General features: G+C 44.0%; 1 protein-coding gene across 1 annotated transcript in view; it reads right to left on the bottom strand.

Moving 5' to 3' along the window:
* The window catches only part of LOC137043281 (reelin-like), a 176,033-nt gene that overhangs the window by 36,055 nt on the left and 124,758 nt on the right, over positions 1-15,220 (bottom strand). Inside the window, exons 29-44 of the mRNA XM_067419486.1 lie at positions 14,832-14,989; positions 13,409-13,622; positions 13,168-13,244; positions 12,920-13,078; positions 11,793-11,987; positions 10,123-10,396; positions 7,705-7,845; positions 7,442-7,619; positions 7,251-7,335; positions 6,963-7,145; positions 4,321-4,489; positions 4,042-4,144; positions 1,946-2,172; positions 1,351-1,574; positions 589-739; positions 218-476 (exon numbers count right to left, since the gene is read on the bottom strand). Coding sequence (XP_067275587.1) covers positions 218-476; positions 589-739; positions 1,351-1,574; positions 1,946-2,172; positions 4,042-4,144; positions 4,321-4,489; positions 6,963-7,145; positions 7,251-7,335; positions 7,442-7,619; positions 7,705-7,845; positions 10,123-10,396; positions 11,793-11,987; positions 12,920-13,078; positions 13,168-13,244; positions 13,409-13,622; positions 14,832-14,989 — 2,797 coding nt within the window. The remainder of the gene's footprint in view (positions 1-217; positions 477-588; positions 740-1,350; positions 1,575-1,945; positions 2,173-4,041; positions 4,145-4,320; positions 4,490-6,962; positions 7,146-7,250; positions 7,336-7,441; positions 7,620-7,704; positions 7,846-10,122; positions 10,397-11,792; positions 11,988-12,919; positions 13,079-13,167; positions 13,245-13,408; positions 13,623-14,831; positions 14,990-15,220) is intronic.

Here is a 15,220-nt window from a genome sequence, read left to right as displayed (position 1 = left end):
TCATCAGAAACACACACACACACACACACACACACACACACACACACACACACACACACACACACACACACACACACACACACACACACACACACACACACACACACACACAGTGTGTAATGGATTAAAATGAGTAAGCTGCTTGTTGGCCTGAATGCCTTAGCAATATTTAATGAGGTATTAATGTGTGTATCACAGTATTATCTTGGCTCTTTACTTTATCAATGACCCAGGGGCTGTGGAAGTGTCCGTTCTCCGACGGCTGCCACCAGCGCAGGCGTGAGGCTGAGGTTCGCGCTCTCAGAGGGATCTCCAGGGCCACCAGATGAGCCTGATTACTGCTGTTGCTGTACAGGAACTCCTGAAGCAGAGCCCAGTTCAGGCCTCCATCCACAGAGAACTGCAGGAGCACTGGCTGGGAGCGTGGATCCGGGGCCGCTTTCCCACAGCCCAGCCTCAGGAAGAACTGGATAAACCTGACACACATTTGAATATTAAAGGCTTACTTAAGCGATTAGCATATGGCTGGAGTATATTCAAATGATTTCCTCCACATTTTTCAGGGTGAATCTCGTGTTTGTGGAATACCTGGCATTAGACAGGTCCAGGTCCAGAGTCTCCAGCATCCGCAAGCCGTCCTCGCTGAAGAACAGGTGGTTCCCGCTCGTGGTGATGCCACACTTCCTGGAAGGTTTTCCTCCACTCATCAACTTGAAATGTTCAGACTCCAAAACTCCACCTGTGTGACAATACAGATACACCGATCAGGTGAAGTGAATAACACTGAGGATCTCTTCATCACGGCTCCTGTTAGTGGGTGGGATATATTAGGCAGCAAGTGAACATGTTGTCCTCAGAGTTGATGTGTGTGAAGCAGGAGAAATGGGCAAGCGTAAGGATTTGAGCGAGTTTGGCCAGATTGTGACGGCTAGACGACTGGGTCAGAGCATCTCCAAAACTGCAGCTCTTGTGGGCTGTTCCCGGTCTGCAGAGGTCCGTATCTATTATATAATTTTTCTTATCTAGTAAATGCATCTTGATTTAAGAATTGTCAGATATTTGGACTTGAAACAAGACAAAAATACTAAATAAGAAGAGCAGTTTTTGCAGTGTTGCTATTAAATACAAACAAGTCCAGCTCATGCAAGAAAAGTTAACATAATGAATTACTTTCTATAAAAAAGTATTTAAGTAACGGAATTAGTTAGTTTATTAGGGAGTAACACAATATCGTAACGCATTACTTTTTAAAGTAACCTCCCAAAACGAATTTTGATTTTGCAAGCATTTAATTGCATTACTCACCTAACCACAGCCAATAACATACTGTACATCTGTTTGCTTCTGTACCTTCAAAATCCTCCTTCAGGAAATCTGGATTTGGCTCATCAGGACTGGAGCAGTCTGAGCCGGAGTAGCCCGGATCACAGATGCAGTGTGTGCCGCGGACACACACACCGTGACCGTTACACATGTTCTGGCACTGAGGGCCGATGTACACACTGTCCAGGGCCCATGTGGGCGGAGCCGCACCGCTGGAGTAAAAGCCTTGGAACCAGCGGAACCGCACGGACCTGCAGAACACACACACACAGTTACACACTGAACACACACAACCGTCAAAACAAACAGCGGTTCTCTCAAGTAAATGAACAAACCCTCTTCCAGTAACGTTTTGAAATCGGCCCATTACTATATAAGTCGTTATTTAGTTCATTCTATGACTGTAGAGCCGCTGTAGTGAGATGGGCTTTGTAACGACGTCTTTAGTGCCTTTATGGGTCTTGAGAGAGGAAATGACATTGGTGTCAATGAAGGCCTTTCTGAGCCATCGGATTTCAACAAGGAGGAATTAATCACACAATTTACATTTCTGGCTAACTCAATGTTAGCAGAACAATCTTAGGATGTAATGTTGTTATGCAGCTGTGTCCATCTCACTCACCCGCACAGCCTGAGTTTGCCGAAGTGGATCATCTCTCTCCTCCAGCCCTGTGTGGTTCCAGGATAGTAGATGCTGGCTGGATGGAGTTCGGTGGAGCAGAGCGAGCTGAGCCGTGGGCCGCCAGAACACAGAGGAACCAGCAGATGCCACGTGGCTCCGAAGTCCCGAGAAAACTCCAGACGCACAGGGTTCAGCGAAGAGCTTTCAGATGTGCAGCCAACATTGATCTAGAACAGGAATCAGTTAATGATCAAGACCAAGACTGACCGCAGAGAGATGATAAAACAATCAAAACCTTTACAGTCACGGCACTGCAAAAAATGCTCTTCTCATTTAGTATTTTTTTCTTGTTTCCAGTCCAAATATCTAAATATTCTTAAATCAAGATGCATTTACTAGATCAGTAAAATGACATAAGATATTTTTGCTTGTTTTCTGGGGGAAAATATCAAAATGAAGTGAGTTTTTGCTTTAAAAAAGCTAAATGATCTGCCAATGGGATGAGAAAAAACAAGAAACAAGATTTCAATCAGAAATTAGATTATTTCTCTCACCCCATTGGCAGATCATTTTGCCTGTTTTAAGCAAAATCTCATTTCATTTAGATTTTATTTTCAACAAAACAAGAACAAATATCTTTTGTCATTTTACTGATCTAGTAAATGCATATTGATTTAAGAATTGTTAGAAGAGCAGTTTGTGCTTTTCTTACTTAGTATTTTTGTCTTGTTTCTAGTCAAAATATAAAACTTCTTACATTAAGAAACATTTACTAGACAAACAAAACATTTTGTCTTGTTTTGTGGGAAAATAACTCAAAATGAAGTGATCTTTTGCCTAAAATAAGCTAAACAATCCGTCAATGGGGTAAGAAAAATGTTTTTTCCTGTTTGAATTAAGATTCTTACCCCATTGGCAGATTATTTAGATTATTTTAGGCAAAAGATCACTTCATTTTGAGTTATTTTTCCCAAAAACAAGACAAAAACTTTTTCCTGTCAAGTAAATGCCTCTTAATGTAAGATTTTTTGATATTTGCCTTTACAGTTTACTGCACTGCAAAAAAAAAAAATGCTCTTCTAATATTTGGATATTAAAAACAGGACAAAAATACTAAGGAAGAAAAGCATTTTGTTGCAGTGTACTGGGATAGTTCTTTGATCTTCAGAACACAAACTAAGATAATTTTAACAAAATCTGAGAGATTTCTGTCCCTCCATTTAAAGTCCATTCACCTGAAACTCTGACACTTCAAAACATTCATAAAGAGATCATAAATCAGCGAACGTATGGAGAGCTCATCAAATATGGTAAACAGAAGCTCAGATGTGCCACATGACGCGCAAGAACGAAACTCATTGGTTCTCGTGCTTGAGCTTCCGTTTACCATATTTGATGAGCTCTGTGTTCACTGATTAAAGTGAATAAAAGCCTGAATTCAATCTGTTGATCATATATAGTGATCAAGACTCTTCAGAAGACTTGGATCAAACCACTCGATTCATTCACTACTAAACATGCTGTTCTTCCTCAGTGTTTCTTTCTTGTTTTCCAGCTCAAATATCTGAACATACAGCTATTTGATACATTTACTGGAGAAGCAAAATCACTGAAGATATTAAGTCTTGTTCAATGGAAAAAAATAATCAAAATGAAGTAAGTTTTTGCTTAAAAAAGCACAAATATCTGCCAGTGGAGTCAGAAACATAAACTGACTTCAAAGGGAAAATAAGAATATTTTTCTGACTCCATTGGCAGATATTTGTTCTTGTTTTAAGCTTAAACTCACTTCATTTGGACATATTTTTCAGAAAACAAGACCTAATGTCTGCAGTAAATGTATCTTGATTCATGAATGTAAAGATATTTGTACAGGAAATATGGATTTATTTTACGATTATGAACATTTGTAGCAAGTTTTGAGTGAATAGACTTTCAATGGAGGAACAGAAATCTCTCAGGTGAAAGTGGAATGAAAGTCTTATGGGTTTGGAACAAGTAAATTATGACAGAATTGTTTAAACTTTCATTTTTGGGTGAACTATCTCTTTAAGAAAGGGGCTTTTGAAATGGCAGTGTTTCTCACAAAGCCCTACCTCAAACTGGATGACGGTGTTCTCGTTGACGTCAATGTCTCTGGTGGTAATAGAGTGTTCGCCCAACTCACTGGCCAGAAACACCATGGCGGAGTCTTCCTCCCTGAAACACAGAGAAAACACATGACCCAGAGGACGCTCAGAGGCTTAGCTAGCAGGATCCTGTGGTTTTTGAGTTGGTTTTGCTCAGAGTCAGTGTGTATTGAGACTGTGGTTGATCTCCTTGAGGGCGTTTTACACGGCATGCTGATGTGAGGCAAACCTGAGTGAGATACTCACAGTCCTCCTCTCTGATACGGGCAGTAGAATCCAGTGTTTCCTCCAGGATAAAACAGCCAGTTCGCCTCCTGCGGCCCAGCCTCAAAGCTCTCCAATATAACCGGCAGACTACTGACACTGTTGCCATCTATGATCAGGTCATCGATCACCCACACCTCCTCCTTCTTACCTGAAGCAACCAGACAGCCAACACATCTATGCATAAAAACCTGTTTCGCAATGTGATTGTTCTCGTGATTACATTATTTAAAAGGTTATGTTTGTACATTATTTCTACTCACATTATAACATTCTTTAAAGGGTATTCCATTTTAAGTATAAACCCAATTCCAAAAAAGTTGTGCCAAGGCCATGTCTCCCCCTGTGTGTCATCCCCTCTTCTTTTTATATAAGTCTGCAAATGTCTGGGGACTGAGGAGACGAGCTGCTCAAGTTTAGGAATAGGAATGTTGTCCCATTCTTGTCTAATACAGGCTTCTAGTTGCTCAACTGTCTTAGGTCTTCTTTATCGCATCTTTCTCTATATGATGCGCCAAATGTTTTCTAATGGTGAAAGATCTGGACTGCAGGCTGGCCACTGCAGTACCGGATCCTTCTTCTGCGCAGCCATGATGCTGTAATTGATGCAGTGTGTGCTCTGGCATTGTCATGCTGGAGAATGCAAGGTCTTCCCTGAAAGAGACGACGTCTGGATGAGAGCATATGTTGTTCTAGAACTTGGATAGACCTTTCAGCATTGATGGTGCCTTTCCAGATGTGTAATCTGCCCGTGCCACACACTCTCATGAACCCCATACCATCAGAGATCAGCTTTTGAACTGAGCGCTGAGAACAGCTTGGGTTGTCCTTGTCCTCTTTATTCCGGATGACATGGCGTCCCAGTTTTCCAAAAAGAACTTCAAATTTTGATTCATCTGACCACAGAACAGTTTTCCACTTTGCCACAGTCCATTTTAAATGAGCCTTTGCCCAGACAAAACGATATGGCTTCTTTTTTGACTCATGGAGTTTTATCCGGCGACGGCGAATGACACGGTGGATTGTGTTCACCAATGTTTTCTGGAAGTATTCCTGTACCCATGTTGTGATCTCTATTACAGTATCATTCCTGTATGTGATGCAGTACCGTCTAAGAGCTGAAGATCACGGGCATCCAGTTTGGTTTTAACCCTTGACCCTTACGCACAGAGATTGCTCCAGATTCTCTGAATCTTTGGATGATATTATGCTCTGGAGATGATGATAACTTCAAACTCTTTGCAGTGTTTCTCAGAGAAACTCCTTTCTGATATTGCTCCACTATTGTTCGCCGCAGCATTGGGGGAATTGGTGATCCTCTGCCCATCTTGCCTTCTGAGAGACAGTGCCACTCTGAGAGGCTCTTTTTATACCCAATCATGTTGCCAATTGACCTAATAAGTTGCTATTTTGTCCAGCTGCTCCTTATATGTACATTTAACTTTTCCGGCCTCTTATTGCTACCTGTCCCAACTTTTTTAGCTCTCATGAAATCCAAAATTAGACAATATTTGGCATGACATTTCATGTCTCAATTTGACATGTTATCTATATTCTATTGTGAGCCAAATTTCATGAGGGTTCATGAAATTTGTAAATTATTGCATTCCTTTTTATTCACAATTTATACAGTGTCCCAACTTTTTTAGAATCGGGTTTGTATTTCAAGAAGGTTAATGATGACATTCATTAAGTACAAATAACATTGTAAGAATGTTTGGAATGTTGTTCTCAGAACTTTGTCTCTTAACTTAATAAAAATGTTCATCAAGTAAAGTTTTTCTGTCTTGTTTTCCACCTTAAATCTCTAAAAATTCTTAAAATAGAGACAAGCAAAATGATTGAAGATATTGAGTCTTGCTTAATGAAAAATATGTCCTAATGAAGTGAGTTCAAGCTTAAAACAAGAACAAATATCTGCCAATGGAGTCAGAAAAATTATCTTATTTTCCCTTTGAATTCATAATATTTTTTGACTTCCTCTTGTTTTAAGTTTAAACTCACTTAATCTCACTTTATCTTTATTAACAGGATATTTCCCAAACACGCTGGAAGCACCAATATCAACATGCTGCTCCAGCCGACCAATCAGAGCACTTTTTAGAAGGAGGGGCTTTATAGAGACAGGAAGCAGAGAGTTACTGACAGACTGGGAAGAGAGGAGCCCCAACAATGGAGAATATGTGGAAATAATCAACACTCAAGCAGAAAACCTGCTCTAGTAGAACCCAAACACAACAGCAAGACTTGAGGATGGGCAGAATAGGTCCTGTTTAAAGTAATAGTAGCACACTACTCTTTTGTGTTATGAAATAACTCATCTCCATATGCACCATGTGATAGTGTCAATCAACAGTAGGGGGTGTGTCCACTCATGTTGGGGGAGGAGAGAGAGTGAGCCAATCAGCAGTAGGGGCCATGTCCACTCATGATGGGAGAGAAGAACCTGTTCTCTTAGAGCTCAAAAACAACTTCAAGGCTTAGAACATTAGTGTGCTTCTTTTACTTTAAACAGGACCAATTGTGCCCTTCTTCAGTGTTCAGGGCACTATTCAATCTCCACATGGCATGTGTGATTGTGTGAGGCGTATGTGGGTCAGTTTGCGTGACCGTAACTTTCTTACCACTGTTGTACGGCTGCCACAACCGAAACCGTGTGGCGTTGGTCTGCGCACTGGGAGGCAAAGACATGTGAACGAAAAGCGTGTCTGTGGAAGTGGGGAAGTAAAACTCGTCTATAAGCAGCCAGCTGATCCCTCCATTCACCGAATACTGCAGCAGCACGGAGTGAGAGCGCTCGGGCACGCCTGCACACACGCACACACACACACACACACACACAACATGTGTTTACAGCCGACAGAAGACCAGGAGACAACCTGGAGACTGAAAACGCTTAACACTAGACCCACCTTTTGTTATGAACTTGAATGAAAATTGGATATACATGGTGTTTGTGCAGTCAAGATCTGTTGAAACCAACATACGCAGTCCCTCCTGCAGAGAACAGGACAGTCATCCCGAGCAAACACACTGATTTATGGACAATAGCTGAAAGAACTTTGTTTGTAGAACCCAGAGCAGTATTTCACACTATACTCACGCCTTTGAAGATAAGGGCCGTTCCTGATTTCAGAGGCTCTCCGCTCAGCGTGCCTCGCTCTGCCCCATACACCTCCGGCCAGATCTCCGGCTTCAGGTTCTCATTGAAATCTTCCTTTAGAACAGACGGCAGAGCGACCAGAGGCACACAATGAGGCCCTCCGAAGCCCCTGTCACAGCTGCGTGAGAGAGAAAAGCCATGTAAGCACAGGATCTCTGCGGAACCTTCGAGTTTATCAAGAGAGATCTGGTGTTGAGACTCACATGCAGTGTCCGCTGTCACACAGGCCATGTCCAGAGCACATCCACGGACATCCGGGAGTCAGCAGAACATTGTCCAACATCCAGCCATCAGCTCCAGGAGCAAACACCGGCTGAATCCAGCGGAACCTTGTTCTAGGTGAACTACACGAACCAGGAAAAAAGGTGCAGTGTTGACTGTAAATGTGAATTTGCCTTATATTTGATGAAGTTTAGATCATTGTTATTTTCCTGCTTATTACTGTAAACCCAGAAAGGAAAATATATTATGAAAACTTTTCTTGAATGTTCTCTGAGCATTACTCTAGAGTGTTCACTGAGCATTACTCTAGAGTGTTCTCTGAGCATTACTCTTGAGTGTTCTCTGAGCGTTACTCTTGAGTGTTCTCTGAGCGTTACTCTTGAGTGTTCTCTGAGCGTTACTCTAAAAGTGTTCTCTGAGCGTTACTCTAGAGTGTTCTCTGAGCGTTACTCTTGAGTGTTCTCTGAGCGTTACTCTAGAGTGTTCTCTGAGCGTTACTCTAAAAGTGTTCTCTGAGCGTTACTCTAGAGTGTTCTCTGAGCGTTACTCTAGAGTGTTCTCTGAGCATTACTCTAGAGTGTTCTCTGAGCGTTACTCTAGAGTGTTCTCTGAGCGTTACTCTTGAGTGTTCTCTGAGCGTTACTCTAGAGTGTTCTCTGAGCGTTACTCTAGAGTGTTCTCTGAGCGTTACTCTAGAGTGTTCTCTGAGCGTTACTCTTGAGTGTTCTCTGAGCGTTACTCTAAAAGTGTTCTCTGAGCGTTACTCTAAAAGTGTTCTCTGAGCGTTACTCTAGAGTGTTCTCTGAGCGTTACTCTAGAGTGTTCTCTGAGCGTTACTCTAGAGTGTTCTCTGAGCGTTACTCTTGAGTGTTCTCTGAGCGTTACTCTAGAGTGTTCTCTGAGCGTTACTCTTGAGTGTTCTCTGAGCGTTACTCTAGAGTGTTCTCTGAGCGTTACTCTTGAGTGTTCTCTGAGCGTTACTCTAAAAGTGTTCTCTGAGCGTTACTCTAAAAGTGTTCTCTGAGCGTTACTCTAGAGTGTTCTCTGAGCGTTACTCTAGAGTGTTCTCTGAGCGTTACTCTTGAGTGTTCTCTGAGCGTTACTCTAGAGTGTTCTCTGAGCGTTACTCTTGAGTGTTCTCTGAGCGTTACTCTAGAGTGTTCTCTGAGCGTTACTCTAGAGTGTTCTCTGAGCGTTACTCTAGAGTGTTCTCTGAGCGTTACTCTTGAGTGTTCTCTGAGCGTTACTCTAAAAGTGTTCTCTGAGCGTTACTCTAAAAGTGTTCTCTGAGCGTTACTCTAGAGTGTTCTCTGAGCGTTACTCTAGAGTGTTCTCTGAGCGTTACTCTTGAGTGTTCTCTGAGCGTTACTCTAGAGTGTTCTCTGAGCGTTACTCTTGAGTCTTCTCTGAGCGTTACTCTTGAGTGTTCTCTGAGCGTTACTCTAGAGTGTTCTCTGAGCGTTACTCTAGAGTGTTCTCTGAGCGTTACTCTAGAGTGTTCTCTGAGTGTTACTCTAGAGTGTTCTCTGAGCGTTACTCTATAGTGTTCTCTGAGCGTTACTCTAGAATGTTCTCTGAGCGTTACTCTAGAGTGTTCTCTGAGCGTTACTCTAGAGTGTTCTCTGAGCGTTACTCTAGAGTGTTCTCTGAGCGTTACTCTAGAGTGTTCTCTGAGCGTTACTCTAGAGTGTTCTCTGAGCGTTACTCTAGAGTGTTCTCTGAGCGTTACTCTAGAGTGTTCTCTGAGCGTTACTCTAGAGTGTTCTCTGAGCGTTACTCTAGAGCGTTCTCTGAGCGTTACTCTAGAGCGTTCTCTGAGCGTTACTCTAGAGCGTTCTCTGAGCGTTACTCTAGAGAGTTCTCTGAGCGTTACTCTAGAGCGTTCTCTGAGCGTTACTCTAGAGCATTCTCTGAGTGTTACTCTAGAGTGTTCTCTGAGCGTTACTCTAGAGCGTTCTCTAAGTGTTACTCTTCAGTGTTCTCCAAGTATTACTCTTGAGTGTTCTCCGAGTATTACTCTTGAGTGTTCTCCAAGTATTACTCTTGAGTGTTCTCCGAGTATTACTCTTGAGTGTTCTCCGAGTATTACTCTTGAATGTTCTCTGAACATTACTTTTGAATGTTATCTGAACATTACTTTTTTATAAAAATATATTTTTTCTGCTAACATTTTGAGAACATTATTAAAGACCACATAATTTTGAACGAACATTTTATTAACGTTACTGGAAGAACAGTGAAGCCGCTTTGAAACAATCTCTATTGTAAAATGCGCTATAAGAAATAAAGCTTGCCTCTGTTGCTGCCACAGTTAGGGCAGTATAAATGTTTAGTGATATGAGTGAATGTGGCTGAGGTGTGTGTATAAATCATCTGTGCAGACGTGTAAGGAGTCGTACATGGCAGCGTTTGGCAGGTAGACAGTGATCCTCCTCCACTGCAGATGCTGAGGTGTGCTGTACACCGACCGCTGGCTGTATCCGGAGCAGCCGATGGCCGGAGGAACACATTCGGGCGTAACGAGAGTCCAGCGGCGGCCACAGTCTGTGGAGAACTCCAGACGGACACCATGGGCTGAAGAAGCAGCTTTACTGCAGCCCATGCTCAGGTCAAACTGTAGGAAGGAAGAGCCGGACACCTCGAAGTCCCAGCTCTCAGCATAACGCGGCCTCTCTGGTGGGACAGAGCACAGTCAGCCTCTTTCGTATCAGACACACTCTAATACACATGTGCTTTATTCGGCTCTGTGAGTGTCATTTGGTATCACTTTATTCCAATGGCCCCCTTTAGACTGTCCCCAAACAATGAACTCAACAAGCTCTCGTTACAGTATCAGTAGATATCAGTAGACTTATAGGACTGCTTATAGGTGCAGTAAGCGATTCTGAGAAACGCTGTTGAAAGTGGATGAGACCGAGCAACTCAACACACGCTAATCAGCAGTAGGGGCGTGCAACTCATGATGGGGGAGGAGAGAGACAGCCAATCAGCAGTAGGGGCGTGCAACTCATGATGGGGAGGAGAGAGAGGGCCAATCAGCAGTAGGGGGTTGCAACTCATGATGGGGGAGGAGAGGGAGCCAATCAGCAGTAGGGGGCATGCAACTAATTATGGGGGAGGAGAGAGAGGGCCAATCAGCAGTAGGGGGTGTGCAACTCATTATGGGGGAGGAGAGAGAGGGCCAATCAGCAGTAGGGGCGTGCAACTCATGATGGGGGAGGAGAGGGAGCCAATCAGCAGTAGGGGGCATGCAACTCATGATTGGGGAGGAGAGGGAGCCAATCAGCAGTAGGGGGCGTGCAACTCATTACGGGGGAGGAGAGAGAGGGCCAATCAGCAGTAGGGGGCGTGCAACTCATTATGGGGGAGGAGAGAGAAGGCCAATCGGCAGTAGGGGGCGTGCAACTCATTATGGGGGAGGGGAGAGAGGGCCAATCATCAGTAGGGGCATGCAACTCATGATGGGGGAGGAGAAAGTGGGCCAATCAGCAGTAAGGGGCGTGCAACTCATTATGGGGGAGGAGAGATAGGGCCAATCAGCAGTAGGAGGCGTGTAGCTCACGATGGGGGAGGAGAGAGCGGGCCAATCAGCAGTAAGGGGCGTGCAACTCATGATGGGGGAGGAGAGAGAGGGCCAATCAGTAGTAGGGGCGTGCAACTTATGATGGGGGAGGGGAGAGAGGGCCAATCATCAGTAGGGGCATGCAACTCATGATGGGGGAGGAGAAAGTGGGCCAATCAGCAGTAGGGGCGTGCAACTCATGATGGGGGAGGAGAGAGAGGGCCAATCAGCAGTAAGGGGCGTGTCCACTTATGGTGGAGGAGGAGAGAGAGTGAACCAGAGGGAGATGTGAAGACTGTGAAAAGAGAGAGATGGCACTACAAAAGAGAAAAGGTCACAGGAAAAAGAAGGATTATGATCAGGCAAGAAATGTATTGGTCGTTAATATTAGAAAAGCTTTCCAGCGTTAGAGAGATCTGAGCGGGAAGGCCTGAAAACGACCAGATGAAAATGTTTATTTAAATATCTGGATGATGAATGAACACTTATATCTTAATGGTAACTCACTGTCCATGAGCTCGGAGTTGAAGTTCAGCACCGAGTCTCGGCTCAGACAGTCTGCGGTCACCTCTCCGCCTACCACACGATACCAGTTGTGTCTTAAAGGAGAAGAGCCATCAAACGAGTCGAAGAATCCACTTCTAGCGCTGTCATTCATTCCGATCAGGATATTATCCAGGCCCCACTGGGCCGCGTGTTTACCTGAGACAGGACAGACAGATGACATATTTGTTAGTCTGCATCTCCACACGTTTTGTAGGTTATGAAGCAGTGCAGTATGTTTATGATCGTGTAATAGACTGTTGTTCACACTTACTGAGTGCACTAATACTACACACCACCAGAGGCGCTAGAGTGGCTTCCATTGCAATTCATGATCTCTGTCATTACTCTGCCTTGTGGATCTCTTGGATCTCATGCACAAGGATTGTAAGGAATACCTGCACGTAGGATTTATTTTACCATCATCTCCATTTTCACATCAGTGGACTATATCCTATTAGACTATTACGTTAAGTTAATCTTGAACACCGTTATTACACTGACTCTAGACTGTGTAAACCCAGCCTGATCTGCCGGCGAACACCTTCACAGATAGAGAAGTGATGGATCGATGCCTGTTAATTACGCCTCTTGTGATCTGTTTGGTTGAAGGACTATCCAATTACGTGCATTGTCATTTGAATAATGCTGGTTGATCACACCTCTTGTGCAGTAGAAAATATAGAGCAGACCCAGATCAGTTTTCAATCTTAAATTGTGCTTGATCTGGTGATAGCCAGACAAACACTGACTACATAGTAGTCTGGTTTTCTCTCACCATAGGTTTCAAAGACTGTGGGTATTTACAGTCAAGTCTGCTTACATCTACACAATTTTTCTTTCTTGTAGAGTCATTGTGTGTTTTGTTTTGAGTATCCATAGTTGGTTCATCATATATAATTAGTTTTTTGGTGTTTGTGCACTTAGATAATGTTGCAAGAACACATGTTTATTGTCTGCCTGTTTCTTGTGATTATAGTTTAGTTTATGGCTATGAAAATATAAGTTGGTGGTTCCCTTCCTTAAAATCAGACTTAAAGACTTAAAGCAGGCTTAGACTTAAAGTAGTTAAGGCCGTAATCATGGCTCACCCTGCTGCGGCTGCCACCAGCGGAACACAGTGTGTGCAGTCTTCGCTGCGGGTGGCAGCTCGATGGTGACCACCTGAGGCTCCAGGAATGAACCAAAGTCCAGCTCTCGTAACATCTGCCACTGCACGCCATTGTTTATGGAAAACTGGACAATCACTCCTGCCAAACAAATATAAGCAGAGTAAGTCATCATGGGCTGCTGAATAACTGAGGAAATTAGGAAAAAAAACACTTAAGTCTACATTCACCTTCATTTCGGGAACGGGGGCGAGTGCAGGTGGAGCCCATGTTTTTCCCTCCAATCCGAATGTAGAACTGAACCAAACTGTACAGAAGGAGAAAAGAGTAGGTTAAAAGAAGAAAAAGCTAAATGATACCGGTCTGAAGCTTTATTGTTTGAGTGTGGCCCTGACCGAGTGTTGGTGGTGTCGAGCAGCGTGGTGTGTTTGTGTATGTTGTGCAGTGTATTGCTTGAGTTGTGGCTCTGACCGAGTGTTGGTGGTGTCGAGCGGCATGGTGCGAGCCTCGCGGCGGCCCAGGCTGCTGAAGTAAAGCGCTTTGCCTTCGCTGATGGTTCCACAGCCGTCGCCGATCTGTCCTCCGCTCAGGCTCTGCCACAGTGAGCTCAGCTTTGCCTCGAAGTCCTCCAAGAGCTCAGTGGGACTCGGTGCCGACGGGACGCAGCTCGACCGATCCACCTCGACTGAAAACACACACACACACACACACACACACACACACACACACACACACACACACACACACACACACACACACACACACACACACACACACACACACACACACACACACACACACACACACAGCATCATATAGAGCAGAAGCTCCTGATCAAACAGACGACTCGGCTCGTCTAGACTAGTCGAGATCTTATTCTATAGATTGGAGTGATTTGAATCTGAAAAATAAGACTGATTATTCAAAATGCGCAGTGGTTGTGAATCATTGACATACAGATATAGGATCGACATAGACTATTTGTAAAAGTGTTGTGCCGCCTGCCTTCACACACACATGAGCTTCCCATTGTTAATCTGTGGGGTTTAATATGGAGTCGGCCCACCCTCTCTACCAGCTCCAGCTCTTCTGGGAAGGCTTTCCTCAAGGTTTAGGAGTGTGTTTATGGGGATTTTTGCCCATTCTTCTAGAAGCTCATTTGTGAGGTCAGGCACTGATGTTGGACGAGAAGGCCTGGCTCTCAGTCTCCGCTCTAATTCATCCCAAAGCTGTTCTATCGGGTTGAGCTCAGGACTCTGTGCAGGCCAGTCAAGTTCCTCCACACCAAACTCCTCATCCATGTCTTTATGGAGCGACGCTTTGTGCACTGGAGCGCAGTCATGCTAGGACAAGAAGGGGCCGTCCACAAACTGTTCCCACAAAGTTGGGAGCGTGAAATTATCTACAATTTCTTGGCGAAGCATTAAGAGTTCCTTTCACTGGAACTAAGGGGCCAAGCGCAACCCTGACCCCCTGATTTTACGTGGCCTAACACTTCGTAGCTGAGTTGCTGTTGTTCCCAATCGCTTCCACTTTGTTATCATCCCACTAACAGTTGAGCGTGGAATATTTAGTAGTGAGGAAATGTCAGGAATGGACTTATTGCACAGATGGCAACCTATCACGGTAAAACGCTTGAGTTCACTGAGCTCCTGAGAGCGACCCATTCTTTCACTAATGTGTGTAGAAGCGTCTACAGGCCGAGAGCTTGATTTATACACCTGTGGCCATGAAGAGACTGAACACCTGAAATCAGTGATTTGGAGGGGTGGCACAATACTTTTGGCAATATAGGGTACATTGATTCAGCTTCTGTGAACTACCATGTCAAGGAAAGTGTATAAGCTAGACTAGACTAGTCTCAAGATTAGATTAGTCTGAATGTGAGCGTCACCTGTGTATCCCATGTCGCAGAAGCAGACTCCTGAGATACAGTCTCCGTGACCCCCACAGTGATTGGGACAAGGCTCAGAGATGTAGACTCCATCCAGGCCGAATGCAGGGGCGTCCCGATACACACTGCTCTCCTGGAACCAGCGGAAGCGCGTCTTGCTGAAAACCACACAGGAATGTAGAGAGAAGTTCATGAAAACTGAGGCTAGAACTATCAATCCTTGCACTGTAAACGATGTTATCCTGGCTTAGTGTTCCAGAGGTGGTCAGTAACTCAGCACATTTACTCGAGTACTGTACTTAAGTTTAACTTTTTGAGTATCAATACTTTACTATTTTTTCTGGAAACTTATGACTTTAACTTCACTACATTTGAAAGACAAATATCGT

This window comes from Pseudorasbora parva, chromosome 16 (genome assembly GCF_024679245.1).
Source record: "Pseudorasbora parva isolate DD20220531a chromosome 16, ASM2467924v1, whole genome shotgun sequence".
Classification (NCBI taxonomy): Eukaryota; Metazoa; Chordata; class Actinopteri; order Cypriniformes; family Gobionidae; genus Pseudorasbora; species Pseudorasbora parva.
Note: the sequence above shows the minus strand (reverse complement) of the source record. Positions and strands in the feature narration are given on the sequence as shown.